This window comes from Chiloscyllium plagiosum, unplaced genomic scaffold, assembly GCF_037043375.1.
Source record: "Chiloscyllium plagiosum isolate Xiang-an unplaced genomic scaffold, Cpla_swu_hap1 HiC_scaffold_2, whole genome shotgun sequence".
Taxonomy (NCBI): domain Eukaryota; kingdom Metazoa; phylum Chordata; class Chondrichthyes; order Orectolobiformes; family Hemiscylliidae; genus Chiloscyllium; species Chiloscyllium plagiosum.
Window position 1 is genome coordinate 115,223,357 of NW_028270140.1, and position 20,612 is coordinate 115,243,968.

Genomic DNA, 20,612 nt, shown 5'->3' on the forward strand with positions numbered 1-20,612 from the left:
AATTCCTGTCCATCTCTGTTTTAAATGTGCAATGCCTTATTCAAATGGGCCCTCTGTTTCCAGATTCTCCCACAAGGGCAAAATATCTGTCCTGTCAAGTCCCCTAAGAAGCCTTTATGTTTCAATAAGATAGTCTCTTGTTCTTCTAAATCCTAATAAATACTGGTCCAGCCTACTCAATTTCTCCTCAAGACAGTCCCACCATAACCAGGAGCAGCTAAGTGGATCTTCTCTGGACTGCCTCCATTAAGACGGCAACTTGTTGGAATTACATTGATGAGTGATATCTTGTTAGGCAAAAATAAGAAAAATGTATGTTCAGAAACCTGACTAAATTTATAAGGTTCCAGCGCCTCCTCTTTACTATGGACATAAAATCCCTTTATACGTCTGTCCTTCACCAGCATTGTTTCAGGGCTCTCCACTTCTTCTTGGAAAAAGGCCTGAACTGTCCCCATCCACCACCAGCCTCCTCCTCTGCCTGGCTGAGCTTGTTCTCACTCTTTTAACTCCTCTCCTTTCTTCAGGTCAGAGGAGTGGCCTTGGGTACCCACATGGGCCCCAGTTATGCCTGCTTCTTTGTGGGATATGGAGAACATTCCTTGTTCCAGTCCTACTCCTATCCCTACCCACAACTTTTTCTCTGGTATATTGATGACATCATTAGTGCTGCTTCCTTCTCTTGTCCAGAATTGGAAAATGTTAATTGCTTTTGCTTCCAATTTCCACTCCGTTCTCACCCGCACCTGGTTTACCTCAGACTTCTCCCTTCCCTTCCTCATCATCTCTGATTCCATTTCTGGGGATAGGCCAACCACCAATAACCATTATAAACCAACAATCTCCCACAATTACCTTGATCATGCATCCTCACCCTGTAAGGTGCTTCCTGTAAAGAATCTGTTCCACTCTCCCAGTTCTTCTGTCTCTGTTGCACCTGTTCTGATGATGCCAACTTTGACAAGGGACCTCGAAACGTCCACCTTCTTCCTCAACCAAGGGTTAGAAACTGCAAAAAGATATGTGCACAGTCCAGACCATCACAGAAACCAACCTCCCATCCATGGATTCCACTTACAATTCTCATTGCCATGGCAAGGCTGCCACCAACATCACCAAAGACCCCTCCCAGGCAGAAGGTACAGAAGCTTGAACATATGCACCAACAGGTTCAAGAACAGTTTCTTCCCTGTTGTTATTAGACTGCTGAATGAATCTAATTTCAAATAATGCTGATGTTGCCAATGTTGATCTTGCTTTTTTCACCTCCGGTGCAGCCGTAACCTTATATTCTTCGCTTTGTCTAAGCACTTTATAATCTGTATGCCCTTAATTGCTAATGATCTGCCTGAGCTGCTGGCAAAACAAAATTTTTCAATGTACAAAATTTTTCAATGACAACGAAAAATCAAGTCAAATTCGCCAGCACCGCAGTTATCAAGGCACTTGGCTGGGTCCAACCCATTTCCCACACTTCAGCCCTCATCCCTTCTCCTGCCTCCCACAACAGTGATAGGGGCCCTCTTGTCCTCACCTACCATCCCACCAACACCCACATCCAGAGGATCATTAGCCGCCATTTCATGCTACCTCCAGCGAGATGCCACCAGACACATATTCCCCTCCCCTCCCTTGTCAGAATTCCATAAGTGCCATTTCCTCCGGGACACTCTGGTCCACTCCATCTTCACTCCTAACACCACCGCCACCACCAACCTCCTCCCTCCCTCCCCAGGCAAAGCCCCATGGCATCTTTTCCTGCAACCGCAGATGGCGTAACCCCTGCCAGTTTACTTCCTCTGTCCTCAGCATTCAAGGGCCCAAACACACAGCTTCCAGGTGAGGGAGCCTAAATATGTTCAGTGACAATGCATCCCCCTCTCTGGGCAGGTAGTTCCAAATGTTCATATCCTTTGAATAAGAAAGTTCTCAGCTTTCCTAAAGTTTGGCGACTGACTGTGTGGAGTTTGCACATTCTCCCCGTGTCTGCGTGGGTTTCCTCCAGGTGCTCCGGTTTCCTCCCACAATCCAAAAATGTGCGGGTCAGGTGAACTGGCCATGCTAAATTGCCCGTAGTGTTAGGTTAAAGGGGTAAATGTAGGGGTATGGGTGGGTTGCGCTTCAGCGGGTCGGTGTGGACTTGTTGGGCCGAAGGGCCTGTTTCCACACTGTAAGTAATCTAATCTAATCTAATCTAATCTAATCTATCTTTAAAAAAGCTCAGTCTTAAATGATCAACCCCTTGTGCTGAGGCTGTACTTTCTGAGAACTGTGTTTATACTACACTATGTGTTGGAGTCTTGCCTCCTGCCAGCGAGAATCATACAATCCCTACAGTATGGAAACAGGCCATTAGGCTCAACGAGTCCACAGTGACCCTCCGAAGAGTAACTTATCTAGACCCATTATTTCCCTACTCTATTACTCTACATTTACTCCTGACTAATGCACCCAACTTACACATCCCTGAACACTATGGGCAATTTAGCACGCCAATTCACCTGACCTGCACATTTTTGGATTGTGGGAGGAAACCAGAGCACTTGGAGGAACCCCACACAGACACAGGGAGACTGTACAAACTCCACACAGGCAGTCGCCCGAGGCGGATACTGGACCCAGGTCCTTGGCGCTGTGAGGAAGCAGCGCTAACCACTGAGCTACCATGGCGATAAACTTTATATTTATCCAAGTCCTGTATTCTGGTGTGTGGCTGAGCAGGTGGCACCTCATGTTGATTACCTTTCTCCTGGTGTCCTTCGTCGGACAAGCAAAGCATCCATCTCATAGCGTAGGCTGGCAGCAAGGATATCCAGCTGAAGGGGAGTCAAGCAACGGGTTAGACAGGTGGAGTGCCTTCCAAAAGGTCAGCAATCACCTGTGAAGCTATGATAGCACTCAGAGAAAATGCTATGACCAACAGCTTCAGAATGATCATGGCTAGAGCTCTTCAGTTTCACTGATCAAAAGCTGCCCAGCATGTCAGTTTCACTTGAGTTCTCCCCTCTGTGTATTCACCTTGGACAGCTGGTAATTTGCTGACAGGTCAAGATCCAGGTCCCCAAGCAAGATTTAATCAGCTTTTTATGTATCACAATCCGAGGACAGAAGTAGTGAAGTCTTGCTTCAATTGTCTGGGAGCTTAGTTAGAGCACACCTGGAGTATTTTATGCAGTTTTGATCTCATTATCTCAGCAAAGATATTATTTCCACAGAGGAGTGCAAAGGTTCATAAGACTTGTTTCTGGGATGGTGGACTCATCTATTGAAAGAAATTGGACAAATTGGGCCTGTATTCTATAATTTTGGAGAATGAGTGGTGATTTCATTTTAAATATTTCACAAGTTTCAATGATAGACACAATAGATATTCCCCCCGATTGCAGAGTCTAGAACCAGGTACCACAAACAAGGGAGGAATTTGGTCTGAGATAAGAAGATGGTTGTGAATCTTCAGAATTCTTTACTTCAGAAGACTGTGGAAGTTCAACATTTGAGTATGTTTTGGCAGAGATTGATAGATAGCTGATTACCAGTTCATACAGGGTTGTGTGAATGGGGTGAGTAATAGACATGGAAGTGTGCAATCAGCCGTGGCCATCTTGAGTGGAGAGGCAGGCTTGATGGGCTGATTAGCCTAATCCTGTTCCTAACTGGTCTCCCGACAGATCCTATAGATAGTGCTCACTTTCAATCCCACCCTGGTTAACCCAGAGAGTGGGTGACATTCAGACTCAATGTCAATTGCGAGCAATTTAGCTCCCTGTACACATCCAAACCCACCTCCTCTAACCTGGGAAAATCCATCCATTAATCTGGTTTATCTTTCTACAGAAGCTGTCTTGATTATCTGAATATTTTTAATTTTTTTCTGATTTTAGTTGGGACAAGTGTGAATTCCCTTCAGTGCGCCCACTCCGGGAGAAATCAGAGTTAACATTAGATCCAGTGAGCGTTCTTCAGAGCAGTTCTGAGGAAGGTTCATTGGACCAGAAACTTGAACTCTGATTTCTCTCCACAGATCCTGCCAGATCTGCTGAGTTTTTCCAGCAATTCCTGTTTTTGTTTCTGATTCCTAACATCTGCGGTTCATTTGGTTTTTTTGTTGAGAGTTCATATAATCCTGGCTGCTACTGATCAAACCGCTGGAACTCAATGCTTGTAAATATTGTGTGAAGCAATGTGTGGATATGATAGCAGTGGCCCTCATAGTCAAATGGCTCACTAAAACCCAGGTGATAGGGGACGACTAGATTCCGGAATAATCTAGTTAGTTTCCACTGAGACGCAGTGGAAAGTAGTTTCTACCTTCATAAAGTATGGCAATATCAAAGAAATATATAATTTGTTACTATTGCAGTAACAACAGTAATTCGAAAAAAAATTATAATTTATTTGGTCTGGTTTACAATACATTACACTGGTTACAAATTGTTCTTTTTTTTCCCAATTTAACACAGTATCACAATTAGTTTTTAGGCAGACACGATTTTTTTTCCCCTGATTCCTAACAAAATGCACAAGTTAAACATAATATTCCCATTAAAAAGCAGCAGGCTTTCACACAGTCCTGTTTTCTTAGCTCTCTGTACAAGCAGCAATAAAGGAAGAATGATGGTATAACTTTATTCCAACTCATCATTTTATTTTAAAAGTTTGCTTTATTTCAACTTCACAGCATTTAGGAAGCAAAAGCCGAGCAGAGGGGAAAGGGAATCAGTAGCTTCTCTTATTTAGAAAGGTACAAAATGTAATCTGGATCCTGCGTTGAACAGTGTGGTCTGTATTGATGTTTAGGGATTCTTTCCAAGACAAAAGTTCTGGCAACACCTTTATAAAATTGGCCAAAGGTTATAAAAACATGTCAAGACTGTATGATTTAAGGCAATGAGCACTGTTCAGACTGCTGAAATTTATCAGTGACATCAGAATTTTCTTGATACACATCTATTCCATTTTCAGTGCAAGTAAAGGCAAAAAAAGCCTTATAAATCATTTCAGAAATGGTTGGATGATATGAACGAAATGAGGACGCAGTAGTTTTGCTGGATGAATGAGCCCAGATGTGTTAATTGTACTTCCTTACCTATATTTATCTTGTACTGTAGGATTTACATGGAGAATGTAAATAAGAACAAAGCTGGGACAGAGTACAACTACCTACAAGGACAGTGCAATTGAGTATTTCTTTCAATGGGTGTGAAGCAAAATCCCAAGTTTCCCTTGAAACCAAACACACACAAGTAGGAGATCAGCATCTCATATCCATGTATTTATTTTAAAAAACAGGAACAAGTAATCTCTACTTATTCACCATCACCCAATCCATCAGTTCTTTCCCTTCATTTATTCTCCAGACTTCAAAGAAGGATTTCATTTTCTTCCTACAAGAAATAATAATAACAGGGTGACAGATTGTACATGTGGCATTAAGAATTGGCTGTAATTTATATGACAAACACAATGGAAGTGTTAAAAAAGGTTTTTGTAACTAATTATATGTTTTTCTTTGAAGATGTGGTGTAAATCCCACAAGGATGTGGGAACAATGTCTTGATTGTCTTAGCAATTACAACAGATAAGAATCCATATTTGGAGTAAATATAAACGGTTTTACCCCAGATAAATGTAAGTCAATAACAAAGCATATTACCAAACATTGTTTGATAGCTTTCAATCTCCTTTACTGATACCTTCATGGGGGCTGAACAATTTTTCTGCCCACGTTGCTAATGTCATTTTATGGTCATCTACACACACAATCACCTGATGAAGGAGCGGCGCTCCGAAAGCTAGTGCTTCCAATTAAACCTGTTGGACTATAACCTGGTGTTGTGTGATTTTTAACATTGTACACCCCAGTCTAATACCGGCATCTCCGAATCATAACCCTTACTCAGCTGTTAGGGAGGACCCAGCACACAGAGGTCAACTAACTGTTCAAAGAACCACATAAATTCCAGCTCACAGCCAAGTAACTTATTACCTGCTGATTATGCCGTGGAATTTGCCACAAAATTGGAAGTAGTTCTGAAGCATTAACATGATAGCTGTTACATATCTGCACTGTAACACACATTTGTTTACCACTCACCAGTATCCCTGCCACTCAGAAATGTGAAAAGGAAACCTCTATCCACTCAAAAGGATAAAATTGTGAACCTTTGAGATTCTCCACCAAAGACTGGGGATGCCTAGTCAATGAAGGTACTCAAGAGTAAGATTGACGTGTTATTGGCACTAAAGGTATCAGAAAATAGCAATACCACATGCGGTTGCTACAGAAGTTCAGTTAAAATCTTATTAAATAGCAGCATAGGCTTGAGAATCTGCGTAATCTACTTGTATGTCTATAACTTACATTCACGTAATATTATTTACATCTGGTATTAAACATAATAGTCTCCAAACTTTCCAGTGCTTCACTGGGATTTATATGTAGCTGAAACCTGTTACTTATTGGTGGAATCCACCGGAAAGAACATGAGACTTGACTGTGCCAGGTCTCAGCGGTTTCCAGGATTTTCTGGGCTCTCTTGTTCTAGTAGAATTTCCACCTGTTCCTTATAAAGCAAGGATTAGTGGACGGCTAAATTGGGATGAAGTGTTGCTCTGCTGTGATGATAATAGACTAACACCACTAGTGGGCGGAATCTTATACAAATGGGAGTAATGTGGCCTATAGAGAGACTTGTGGCAGAATCAGACCACAAGAGTAACAAGGCCCAGCTCAACGTCGAGATCTTCTCATTCCTATTTTCACAAGTGGTGTGGTGAGATTCTCATCTGACAGCGGCTACTGGCAGGGATTAGCACTTGTTAAATATCTCGTTGAGGGCCAACAATGGACAATAGACAACAGGTGCAGGAGTAGGCCATTCTGCCCTTCGAGGCTGCACCACCATGGCTGATCATCCTTAATCAGTATTCTGTTCTTGCCTTATCTCCATAACCCTCGATTCCACTATCCTTGAGAGCTCTATCCAACTCTTTCTTAAATAAATCCAGAGACTGGGCCTCCACTGCCCTCTGCGGCAGAGCATTCCACCCAGCCACCACTCTCTGGGTGAAGAAGTTTCTCCTCATCTCTGTCCTAAATGGTCTACCCCATATTTTTAAGCTGTGTCCTCTGGTTCAGCACTTACCCATCAGCGGAAACATGTTTCCTGCCTCCAGGGTGTCCAATCCTTTAATAATCTTATATGTCTCAATCAGATCCCCTCTCAGTCTTCTAAACTCAAGGGTATACAAGCCCAGTCGCTCCAGTCTTTCAGCGTAAGGAAGTCCCGCCATTCCAGGAATTGACCTCGTGAACCTACGCTGCACTCCCTCAATAGCCAGAATGTCTTTCCTCAAATTTGGAGACCAGAACTGCACACAGTACTCCAGGTGTGGTCTCACCAGGGCCCTGTACAGCTGCAGAAGAACCTCTTTGCTTCTATACTCAATCCCTCTTGTTATGAAGGCCAGCATGCTATTAGCCTTCTTCACTACCTGCTGTACCTGCATGTTTACCTTCATTGACTGGTGTACAAGAACACCCAGATCTCTTTGTACTGCCCCTTTACCTAAATTGATTCCATTTAGGTAGTAATCTGCCTTTCTGTTCTTGCCACCAAAGTGGATAACCATACATTTATCCACATTAAACTGCATCTGCCATGCATCTGACCACTCACCTAACCTATCCAGGTCACCCTGTAATCTCCTAACATCCTCCTCACATTTCACCCTGCCACCCAGCTTAGTTTCATCAGCAAATTTGCTAATGTTATTACTAATACCATCTTCTATATCATTAACATATAACGTATCATTAACGTTTATCACTACTCTTTGTTTCCTGTCAGCCAACCAACTTTCAATCCAAGTTAGTACTTTGCCCCCAATACCATGTGCCCTAATTTTGCTCACTACCCTCCTATGTGGGACTTTATCAAAAGCTTTCTGAAAGTCCAGGTACACTGCATCTACTGGATCTCCCTCGTCCATCTTCAGAGTTACATCCTCAAAAGATTCCAGAAGATTAGTCAAGCATGATTTCCCCTTCATAAATCCATGCTAACTCTGACCTATCCTGTTACTACTATCCAGATGTGTCGTAATTTCATCCTTTATAATACACTCCAGCATCTTTCCCACCACTGAGGTCAGACTAACTGGTCTATAATTTCCTGCTTTCTCTCTCCCACCTTTCTTAAAAAGTGGTACAACATTAGCCACCCTCCAATCTGCAGGAACTGATCCCAACTCTATCGAACTCTGGAAAATTATCACCAATGCATCCACAATTTCTCGAGCCACCTCCTTCAGTACCCTGGGATGTAGACCATCAGGCCCCAGGGACTTATCAACCTTCAGACCTAACAGTCTCTCCAACACCAATTGCTGGCAAATATAAATTTCCTTAAGTTCAGGTTCTTCAGCCACTGTTACCTCAGGGAGATTGCTTGTGTCTTCCCCAGTGAACGCAGATCTGAAGTACCAATTCAATTCTTCTGCCATTTCTTTGTTCCCCGTAATATATTCCCCTGTTTCTGTCTTCAAGGCCCCAATTTTAGTCTTAACCATTTTTTTGCCTTTCACATACCTAAAAAAGCTTTTACTATCCTCCTTTATATTTTTGGCCAACTTGCCTCATTAATATTCAGGTTCTGAATTTACCAAAGTTGCCCAACAAACTAGACTTTGGGATACTCAACATGGAAATTAGAGCAGATATCAGACAGGTCCAGTTAGCCACAACCTCCATGTTGGAAAGCAGCATCAAACCCTCAGGGCACAATCCATGGCACCAGCCGCATGCACTCCACATCCACAAACACTGGCGCGCAATATTAACCAGCCTCCTCATGGCACACTTCCAATCCACTTACAAGATGCTACTGCACTTTAATGCTGCACCTTGGGCAGCACTGGAAACAATCATTGTAATGCTGTACCAATGACTCTGCACTCAGTGAACTCACCATACTCATGGAATGCAGCAGGCTGCATCTCCAGGCTCTTTGCTCATTCTCATGGTGCTCGTTCACTCTGAGCCTGTCTGGATGCTCACAGCATCCTGCCTTGTAGTGTCTTTTGTTTTGCACTATGCCCTCTCAGCCAGAGATACTGGGCTCATATTCCTTCTATCTTGCAGTTTAGCTCAAACACAGAGGTCTTAATCTTGTCATAGTTAGCTTTAGGCTTTGGTCAAGTCAAGGAAGATGGACTTCACTCAGGAGTTCCTGACATTGTCGGCTAAGGGTAACCACCGACACTAGTCCAGGCCCTGCTTGGGGCAGTCAGATTCAGAATGCCCTCCTCATAAAGGGTAAGGAGCAGAATGGTGGGCAGCCCACTACCCATCTTAAAACTTTATGCTCTGTAGTGGGCTGTTTTCCTCCTGGAATGAGAGGGGCAGGAGATGGAAGTCAGTGGCCCAGTTATTACTGTTGGTACAGGTGGAAAGCGTCCAAAGTGAATGAGTAAGCATTACAGAGGGCATGCAGAGTCAGTGCTGTCAGGGAATAGGGCAGTGACAGCGAGGGAGGGAAGATGTTTCAGATAATAATGAAAGTGATAGAGCACCAAACTTGGATGGGAGTTGGATACAGCAGTAGAGGATACTGAGTGTGAGGAATCGGAGAGAAGGTGTTGGAACTTACCCTGGCCAAGTGGAGAATGTCACTGATCTTCCTCCTCCAGTGCTGGGTAAGCATTGCTCCAGATGTCCGAGATTTAACCCTGGTGGCAATCTCAGACAATAGTGCCGCAGTGTCTACTGCTGGGAGGATGAAGTCCTGTGTTCAGCACCATCTCATCCAGCAGGACCTCCAGGAGCCTGTCCACAAAGCGGTTTCTCCTTGTCTACCAGATCCAGGGGAAATGTGAGGAATGATGGAGGACAGCACTGGACTCTGCTTGTCTGGGTGCACAGCCTTTTAAAAGATGGTGCAAAGCAATGCCAGTGAACTCCAGGATTTCCACTGAGTGGTGAGTTCCACAGAGCACGTGGTAAGAGATGAAAATCGGATGTGAGAAACTATAGGGGCGCAACTAGGTAATTAATTTGGTAAGATACAATGAGAAAGCTCACTGAAGTTCATGAGGATGATCACTCCTCACAATCTGACTTGACTCGTACTTAATCTAAAAAAGTGTAAGATCCAGCCCAGTGCAGTGAAGAGTACTGGCCAGCTGGTTGGAACTGTGTCTGACCAAACTTGTCAAGTTGGCTCCCTGGAAAATAGGGTAATTTTCAAAAATAAATTTGACTGGCCCTTAAGCACAGGGGGGAAGGTGCTATCCCTTCCCTAATCTAATATTGAACACGTGCCAGGTTCTGTCTGTATTGGGCAGCTGGGCACTGGGGAAACAATTATGTTCTAGTCTGTGTGCCACATGCAAATTACATTCCTCCCACTATCACCATAAACTCCACCAAGGTTAATGCTGGAAGATAACAACAGCCCTGCTCTGATCGTCAGGAACAGCAATGTTCAATGCTGGTGACAAAATATGATCAACAACCCGGCAGTTCTCATTCATGTAAGTATTATTTGCATTTCTCAAAGTAGACCTGATCCATACTGCTTTTACAACTGAGGTGTAGGGCTTTGGTGGGGTTGGGAGTGCGTTCATCAGGGTCCAATAATCAGGGTTCTGGGCTCAAGTCAGGGACTAGGGTTTGGGCCAATGGCAGGACCAGACCTAATGATTTCAGTCCTAGCTAAAGTCTGTAGATGTTTGTTACGTAAGACAATCAAAGGATATGGAACAAAGGCAGGTAAATAACAATTGAACCAATCATATTTTTATTAAATGGATGAATGAAGTGTGGGACTGAATATTCTACTCTTGTTCTAAATATCCTTATTTTTTGATCACTGTGCTTGTAAATTAGCAAAACCAACAACACTACAGCAACATTTGCAATATCAATATGATTCATATGCTGAGATATGTGGAATAACTTATTTTCTTAAAAATTCTATACATGTGTTTTTAATCAGTTATGCTGAGAAGAGACAAAATGCAAAGGTTCTACAGCCTGTGAGCAAATAAAGTATAAAACCTTCACCAATGATGAACTCTCTCAGAGTTCAGCTTATTGTGTTTTCTTTTTGAAATGGAGAAGGAAAAAAGCAGTTTGGGAAATATATGAGGAAGTCTCTGGGGTAGAAACAAAATGAACATCAGTGAAGTGTTTCCACTCTGAGAGTGAACTTCTTAAGGCCTAAAGGTAATTAGTTACTTTGAAATGTCTCACTGGAAATCTTGTGTCTCTGACTATTAGTGAGCTCACAGAACATGGCATTTCATGGAGCAAATGAATACACTTGGAAAGAGAAAGCTTTTGGCCTCCCCACAATGCTGAGGAGATCGATGGAAAACAACATGATGACTGAAGAAGACTATAATACCAGGCATGGTAACCTTGGTCTCACACTAAAGAACACATCTCAATGGATATTTCATGAATGTTGAATGATATCAAAAAGTGAATGGCTTAATCCTTTTTTGTTTAGTAGTTGGCTGGGTTGGGGGGTGGTGTGCGGGATTGGTGGTAGAGGGGAGTGTTCGATCATGACTATTCCCAAAAGCAGCCTTCTGTAATGGCATTTGCAGCCACTTGTTAAATTTAACTTTGAACTTAATCCATATAGGAAGGTTATGAAATTATTTATGAGTTTTGCAGGTGTGAATGTGTTATGTAACTCTTCCTATCCAAGTTGAAATCCATAACAATTCTGTTTACCTTAGATTTTCTTTTCCTAAGGCATAATGACAAGGTTCATTTCTCTCTGGGGATACTGCAGAGAGAATCTGCGAACTGTAGCCTTTGGGAGACAGCAATTTAAAGCAATGGCTGGTGTTCTCACACAACCCTCCTGGAAATCAGCCTAATTACACTTCTATTGGTGGAAACTGGCACAGGAGCTAGAGGTGATGGACTCCAGTTCAGCTATAACACTGGCATCTACTCAACAATGTGGAATGCCCAAGTATGTCCTTTACAGAAAAAAAGGACATATCCAATACAACCAACTACCACCTCATCAGTCTACCCTAGATCACCAGTAAATTGATAGATTGTGTTAACAATAATGTTGTCAAACAGCATTATCTTAGCAATAATAATATTAGAATCAGTGGGAAGTGGGGGAAATGCTCAGCTGGTTGGAGTCATACCTGGCACATCTTCAGGTAACTCATAATAATCTTCCCTTTAGCATAAGGTCAGAATGGGGATGTTTGCCTGTGTTTGCACAATGTTCAACACTGTTCATGACCTCTCTGATACAACATTCAGAAGCATGATATCATCTAAGACACAGCAACCTGCTTGATTGGCACCATATCTACAAACATTCACTCCCACCACCACTAAAGCTCAGTATCAGCAGTATGTACCATGCACTGCAGAAAGGCTCCAAAGACAGCAGCTTCCAAACCCACAACCACCTCCATCTAGAAGGACAAGGGCAGCGGATACATGGGAACACCATCACCTTCAAGTTCCCCTCTAAGCCACTCACCATCCTAATTTGGAAATATATCGCTGGGTCAAAATCCTGGAAGTCTCACCGTAACAGCGTTATGATGTACCCACACATAATGAATTGCAGCACTTTATGAAGGCAGCTCACAATCACCTTCTGAAAAGCAATTATAGGTGGGAAATATGAACTGGTGCCCATGTCCTATGACAATGAATGTAAAAGAAATGTTATCTCCATAAAGCATTCAGTAAGCTGCTACTTAAAAGGTTTCTTGAAGATTGGCATGGATAGAGGATGGGCTAAAAACAGTAAACAGTTTTGAAGTAAATAGCTCATCCTCATGATGGCAAACTAGTGAGGTGTCACAGGGATCAATATTGGGGCATCCACTATGTCTAGTCTATATGAATAATGTGAATAATGAACTAATCATATTGGAACCAAATTTGCTTGGGATACAAAGATAGTTGAAAAAGCAACTTGTCAAGTGAGTGGTCAAAAACATGGCAAATGGGAGCCAACGCAGGAAAATATGAGGTAATCCACTTTAGGGTAAGAAGAATGCACAAGTTCTATATTACTTAAATGGTGACAGACTACAGAATGGTGTAGCACAAAGTGCCATGGGTGCCCAGATAAACAAAACCCAAAAAGCCAGCAGGTAGGTACAGTAAGCAAACAGCAAGACAAATCATATGCTGACCTTTATTGCAAAGGAATGGAGCATAAAAGTAGGGATGTCTCACTACAAATGTGCAATTGTAAATGTAAATAATGCGAACACACCAAAAGTACTGACTGCACAGTTTGGGCGTCTTAATTAGAAATGGACACATTTGCATTGGTGGCAGTTAAGAAAGGGTTAATTATGTTGATTCCTGGGATAAAAACATTGTTTTATGAGAAAAGGGTGAGTTGGTAGAACCTAAACTCTTTGGAGTTTGGAAGGATGAAAAGTAATATTATGAAGGGGCTTGCCAGCTTAGATGCTGAGAGATGTTTCCCCTTGTGGATGAATCAGGAAACACATGGCACATTTTCACAATGTGGGACCTCTCCTTGAAGACTGATATGCTGAGTAATTTCTTCTCTTAGAGGGTGGAGTACCTTTGGAATTCATTGTTCACTGTTCACTAAGTCATCGACCGTATTCAAGGCTGATGTACAATATTCTGGAACTACAGAACAAAGTTTGTATACAATAGACAGGAAAGTGGTGTTGAGGCCAAACTTAGATTAGTCATGATCTTACATAATGACCTTGTGACTTAAACCCTAATTCAGCTGCACTGGTGATTTATTGTCATTTGAGACACACGAACAGTGAGAGTGATGCACAGCCAAACAATGGGCTGGATTTTCAGTCTGGAATCCAGAACTAGATACCTGATCATTTTCAGGCCCACCCTTCCCACTGATGTGCAGTGCTACATTAAATTCAAAACCTTAATTTGGACCATCCAGCTCATTGACCAGTTAGTGCTGCTGGGTGCTGACTGGGCCAGGAACTGACTTGGAGTGCAATACTCATAAGCAGGTGGGTAGTCATGGCTGGCCATACTCAACCTTGTAGATTGGAGCGGACAGCAGAGCAGAAGGCCTATAGCCTCACAGTGACCAAACAGTTAAACACTTGACTCGCTTTGTCAGTGATGGCAACATTATACCACCAGTTGAAGAGGTCAAGTTGAACAACCATCTTCTTTCAACATTTGAATACAGCAGGAGCACTATATTATGGCTCCTTGCAATCCTCCACATGTCTCAAGATGGTTCACTCTTCCTGTTCACTTTGAAAACCTCCTTCTGGCCCTTCCAGACTGTCACTGAGTTCTATACTGACCTTAACTGGCAGTTAATTGGAAACAAATCTGATCACCTTTGCCCTTCTTTTACAAATGGCTTTGTATTCTGGAAGGGTTTGGATACTGACATACTAGTTTCAAAACATACCCACAACCGACCCTGGGTCTAATGGTGTTTGAAAATCTGTTACATTTGAACAATGAAGGATTAACTTTGGTGGAGCCTTATGATGGCCAAGTGCACAACATTCCACCTCGGCACAAAATGGGCATTGCAGATTTATTGTCAAATGTAAATTGGGCTCTCTCTACGTCTGGCAGATGGTCTACAACAACAGGCACCAAGTTAAACATTTACCTGAACTCCCTTTTAATGTATGACACTGGGAAGTTTTCCCAAACACCTTGGAGGTATTTTAAAGGTACAGAGCCCTGCCAAAACCTTAGAAAAGTACATTGAGCTAGCTCCTTGAAAAGCTCCCATCTCTGACCACTTTGTTGAAAGCTGAGCTTGCACATAGCAACCTCCCATACAATATGATTTACTACCTCAGACAATGGAGAGACCAATTAAACTGAATGTTATACCTCTACAACTACAACTCACTGTCTTACAAGAATGAAGTCAGAGCACCACTGTCAGAATTTAAGACTCAGTACTTGAAGGAATAGATAGTTCTTATAGCACATCTGCAGGCACATGTAGGATTTGCATCCATTGCCCCTGTGCTGTGGATTGCCAATTCCATCATGAGCTGAGTGCTGCTGTCAATTGGTATCCTTACTCTCCATCTGCATTAACACCACCCAGCTTTCTCAATGGCCAGCAGCCCCCTCAACTCTTTTAATGGGCCCTCCTGTATTTATGTGCCACCCGCCATCCTTAATCAGATAGCAAACATGAAGGCAGCCTACCAATTGGCCACTTCCTGCAAAATTATACTGACAGACAGGATTGGGAAGCAGATGGAGCCTAGATCCAGAAATGGTGTCACTTTCTTAATCCCTGCAGCATACTTCAGCCAATTGAAACTAAAAAGGACTGATTGTGAGAGCTGGTAGCATTAAGTTAGTACTTAAATATAACGTGAGGAGATTATTTTATGGAATTACTGTTGCTTAGTTACAATGTGTGTGAACGGCTTGTTGCTGGAGAGGTTTAACCTTGGGAAACATGACAGGGTATCTATATAAAAAAGGCTTTTATATAATAGTGGTTTGTTCAATGACAGTGGTTTATTCAAAGGGATTATATTCAGACATACATGGGAGAAGTTTTTATCAGCTGATTTCCTACAACTCTATGGCTCAGTGACCTGGTTATAGCCTTTCATACCAACATACTGCAATCAAAGAGCATTTGGCAGCCAGCACTTCTGCGGCTAATTCCTTGGCTATCATCCTAGAAAAAGATCTTGGAAAATTTTCATTCTGCAAAGGCCCCATCTGAAAATGGATTATATAGGAAAATTGCACAAGAATACGGAGCTGAGTTCTTTAATGCCTGAAATCCTTGATCATTTCAAAAATTATGAATCCGTGTCTTTCTGCTTTCACCCATTCAATTTAGAGAATTTCTTTAATGGGATTCTATCTCTTACCTCATGGATGAAGCCTGGTATACAATTAGCATTTTGCAAGTTGATAATTCATGTTTTGAGGACAGAGCCATCATTCACATGAAGGAGTTAATCATAGAATCCCTACAGTGTGGAAACAGGCCCTTCGGCCCAACCAGTCCACACCAAGTCTCTGAAGAGTAACCCACCCAGACCCGTTCCCCTACTACTCTCCATTTACCACAGACCATTGTACCTAATCTATGCATCCATGAACACTATAGGCAAATTAGCATGGCCAATTCACCTAACCTGCACATCTTTGGATTGTGGGAGGAAACCGGGGCAACATGGAGGAAACCCACACAGACACGGGGAGAATGTCTGTGTGGAGTTTGCACAGTCGCCCGAGGCTGGAATTGAACCCAGGTCTCTGGCGCTGTGAGGCAACAGTGCTAACCACTGAGCCACCGTGCCGCCCTTACGAGTGCTGTGAGTGAAGATTACTGATCTTAGCTACGTGGGGTAAAGACTTTCTAAAATATATTTAATGTCATGTGTTGACACCTTGTGAGGATAATTTTTATTCACCAAGTTGGCAGTCACCCACCAATCTCCCATTTATTTAGAAATGTCACTGCCGGTCATGAACGGTATAAGCATTGGGATATACTTTAGGTGGTTGAAAATACTCTGGGTGATTTAACATCTTCAAAGCCAGCCTCAAACAGATATGTCACAAAGAATATTTGAATGTTATCAAAATATGTATAATTTGAGAATTCATACCAGCAAGACAAAGTAAAATATTTGTGATATTGTCATAAGATTCACTAACACACTTACTGTACTGGTGTCAAATGCATAATCAGCTACTGGTGAATGTAACATGGGGCCAGAAAACTGCACCATTCAAATTATTCTTAGATGCAGTATTTTATAATAGGATAAAAAATGGCAAAGATTCACTGTGGACCAAATTAAACACAGTTAATCCTCACCGAGGACTGAGAACCATAATGTGGAAAGTTACATTTCAATCATGATCACCAACAAACTGTGGTTGGCTGAAGAAAACAAATTTAGAAACAGTTCCATTTTACAACGTTGTTTTGTCCAAGAGCACTGATTCAGTTTATCAAGGGCTTAATACCTTAATACTTTCCAGCCAATTATTACTTAGCAGCTGTCAATGACAGCAATGCAGCATGTTTCCTGACAGATTTATGCATTTTGAATACAACGTATCCTCAGAAAATAACTTTACTTTCTAACTATAATGACTAGCATGCCCCGTCATAGGGAGTTGAGCTCATCTTTCAATCTACGATGGAAGTTGTTGGCATCTTCAATGCAAAAAGAGTGCAACACAAATGTCGTGAGACACTGCTTTTTGGAGCTTGGTTTTGTAAAGGCGACTTCTCCACATTCCCTTCAGTGTTTACTTATGGGACATGGAAACAAGTTTGGAATCCACCACAAGTGGTCAACTTAATTGTGCCACAGTAAGCTTCTCATGAGGGGTAACAATCAAATCCTTTCAAAAACACACTTCAGTTTTCATCATTATCTTGGTGATGATAAACAGAAACACAATATTTTACTCTGATAGCACAAAGTTTCCACTTAAAAATATGAGAAGTACCTAGTGGTACTGTGATAGCAGCTACAATACTTAGGTAATTACAGACAACATGACTCACATTGGACATTTTGTGGACTTCAGGAACGACATGAACCTTTCTCTCTCTTTGTAAACTGCAAAGTAGTTGAGATAAAACCTGCTAAAATCACTATGAGCAGGTTCTGCAAATATCTTGATCGGCTAGGAATGATTCTACTAAGTATAATACATGCAAACAGTCTTTTCCACTGAGTGCTTAGTGGTGATTTGTCACTGGTCTTTGAGAAGCAGAATCCAACTGGTTCACCAGATCAAAGTCCTTAAACAAGCAGGTGGGTGTTGAAGGATCCCCCCATTTTGAGATTAAGAAAACCAATCCAGAATCTGACTGCTCAACCAACCGAGAATACGCTTTCACTCTTCCTTAGACTTAAAGCCTCACAGATACAGAATACAAGTTTGACCTATGTGTGAGGCAAACTGAATAATTATAAATAATTCAAAGACTGAAGGGAGAGCGGTACCTTCATGACTGAAATAATTTCTGTCTATAAGGCTTGCTACTGAGTGCTCAGCTTAGACAAGTTTTGCTTTGTTGTGAATGTCTATTTATATTAGGTTTTTGATTTACTGTCTAGTGCTTTTTCCTCATGGGTTGTTGTTTATGCAGATGATCATCAAGTCGGAGATGTTTAATGATCGCAGTGTAAAGAATTCAGTGACAAGAGTATTCAATTTTGAAAGCTACTGCTTATTATGAAGCGTAACTATTGTTCATTAGAGAGAACTGGTAGTTTTAGTGTTTTCAACAATAATTCATCCAATGTAAAGGGATTTTGTTTTACCAACATTTGAGTGTGAGGAGTTTTAATAGTTGAGACACAATTGTGACTTCTCAGGTAAATAGGCTATCTTTTATTAACTAAAAAGTACGTAATGATGATTTATAGTCTTAAATCAAAATAGAAGTGTATTTAAACATTTTTTGATGTGACAGTTCAATGCAGTAGACATGACCAGAAACAGCACACAGTGGGAGGACAGAAATCATGAGCAAATTTTGAGGTCTTTAATTTCATTGTGGGTCAGGGAGGCTCTCTCTCTGTGTCCCAGGCAGCAGCTGAGAATCAGCAGGCACCACATGCTGCCAGCACAGCAAACCCAAATGGATTGGTTGTTGGGTATGCAATGTGAATGTTTGTTTGCAAAGAGCTGGATTTATTGGAGTTGATTGATGAGTAATTTTATTTTCTATATTGTAATCTCTAGTTTAAAGCAAATAGTATGAAAGTAAGCTTAAGGCAGGTCAGGATAAACTGGGTGCATGGAAAGTCCGTCTCGTGCCATACTCGAACTTGTGGGCCCTTTGTGTGGCAACCAAATGTGTGGGAAGGGTCTCTGACTTCAAAATCTTGAGTTGCCGGTTTGGAACTTGAGTGCGAGTTGGAGTCACTGTGGTGCATCCATGAAGCTGAGACCTACACTGATATCACACTGACACAAAATGGTCACACCGTGGATTAAGAGCATGCAGACAGAGGGGGAAATGGGTGACGACTACAGAGTTAGGAAGACCAGGTAGATGGTGTATGTGTGTGGAAGAGGTCCATTAAGATTATCTCACTTATCAACTGATTTTCCATTTTGAATACTTATGAGGGTGATGGTTTGCCAGAACAACAAGAGCAAGAGCCTCCCCAAACTCGTGGTACCACACTTGGCTCAGCTGCACAGACTGGGTGGAAGTAGTATGGAAGATCAATCATGGCAAGCGTTTCAATATTTTGGGGAACAAACAAATGTTTCTGCGCTATGATTGTACTCATAGCGCTTCATGTGGCAACAAAATGTGTGGGAAAGGTCTCTGACTTCAGGATGGTCAATTGCCTCCTGGTGCTAAGGCCAAGCATTTCACTGAGCAGCTGCAGGGCATTCATTTGATGGATGTTAAAGAGGCTAAGATCATGGTCCACATTGGCACTAATGACACAGCTAGAACAGAGGATGAGGTCCTGAAATTAGAATTTAAGGAGCTGGGCAAGAAGACAAAAAGGCAGGTTCTCTCAGGCAGTAATGTCTAAATGGCCCCCAGTATCATGTGCTAGTGAATAAAGAAATGCTCAGATTGAATGAACGAACACATTGGTGGAAACATTATGCATCAAGGAGACCTTTAGATTTCTGAGGCACTGTGCCAGTTCAGAGACGAGTGGATCTGTAGAAGGAAGATGAGTTACACCATATTAGGATTGGAACTAATATCCTCATGGGAAGATTTGTTGGTGTTATTGAGAAGGTATGAAACTAGTGTGTTGGCAGGATGGAGACCTTAGTGAGAATTCAGATAGCATATGAGAAGTAGAAAAGTGGCAGAAACAAGTACGAGTGTTAACCAGAGTCAAATTAGTGTTCAAATGACAGAATTAAAAAGCACCAACTGAATGCATGTAGCATTCACAACAAAACAGATTAAATGATGGTGCTAGTAGAAGTAAAAGAGTATGATCCATACAGATCACCAGCCATGATCTAGAATGGCAGAGGAGGCCTGAGGGGCTGAATGGCATACCCTTGCTCCTGCGTTCCTTCAATAATAACTGCATGAACTTAATTGCTACACATAACTGAAATTCCCTTAAGCCCACTAAATTGTGTACAATACAAACAAATAACATGAAATTCCTTCAAACTACAATGTAATAATTCTGCATATATCTTCCTTCATATCTAACACAATTGTCCATCATGACCAAAAACACAATGTAGCATCAACATTGTATTTTAATTACCATTAGCAGAAAATCTGAAATTTTAACAATTACAGATACTCAAGCTTCCCCCCTAGCTGACATTAATGTGAAATATTAATGACAGAAGTAGACCAAGTTTACAAATTAACTTGGCTTTCATGCAGGTGCAACAGGCAGTGAAGGAGACAAATAGTGTGTTGTCCTTCATAGCACAATGAGTTGAGTACACGAGCAGGGATGTCTTTCTGCAACTGTACAGTGCCCTTGGTGAGACCTAAAGTATTGTGTGCAGTGATTGGCCCAGACGTAGTCTCCAGTCATGCACTCAGATCCTGTGCAGATCAGCTGGTGGGAGTATTCGCTGACATCTGTAACCTCCACTTGCT

At 41.9% G+C, this 20,612-nt stretch overlaps 1 protein-coding gene across 4 annotated transcripts in view; it reads right to left on the bottom strand.

Annotated features, from left to right (window-relative positions):
* Positions 1-4,372: 4,372 nt before the first annotated feature.
* Positions 4,373-20,612, bottom strand: part of msh3 (mutS homolog 3 (E. coli)) — a 288,075-nt gene continuing 271,835 nt past the window's right edge. For all 4 annotated transcript variants that reach the window (XM_087999818.1, XM_087999815.1, XM_087999807.1 and 1 more), the window contains exon 24: positions 4,373-5,384. In XM_087999818.1, the coding sequence (XP_087855944.1) occupies positions 5,303-5,384 (82 nt within the window). In that variant the 3' untranslated portion in view covers positions 4,373-5,302. The remainder of the gene's footprint in view (positions 5,385-20,612) is intronic.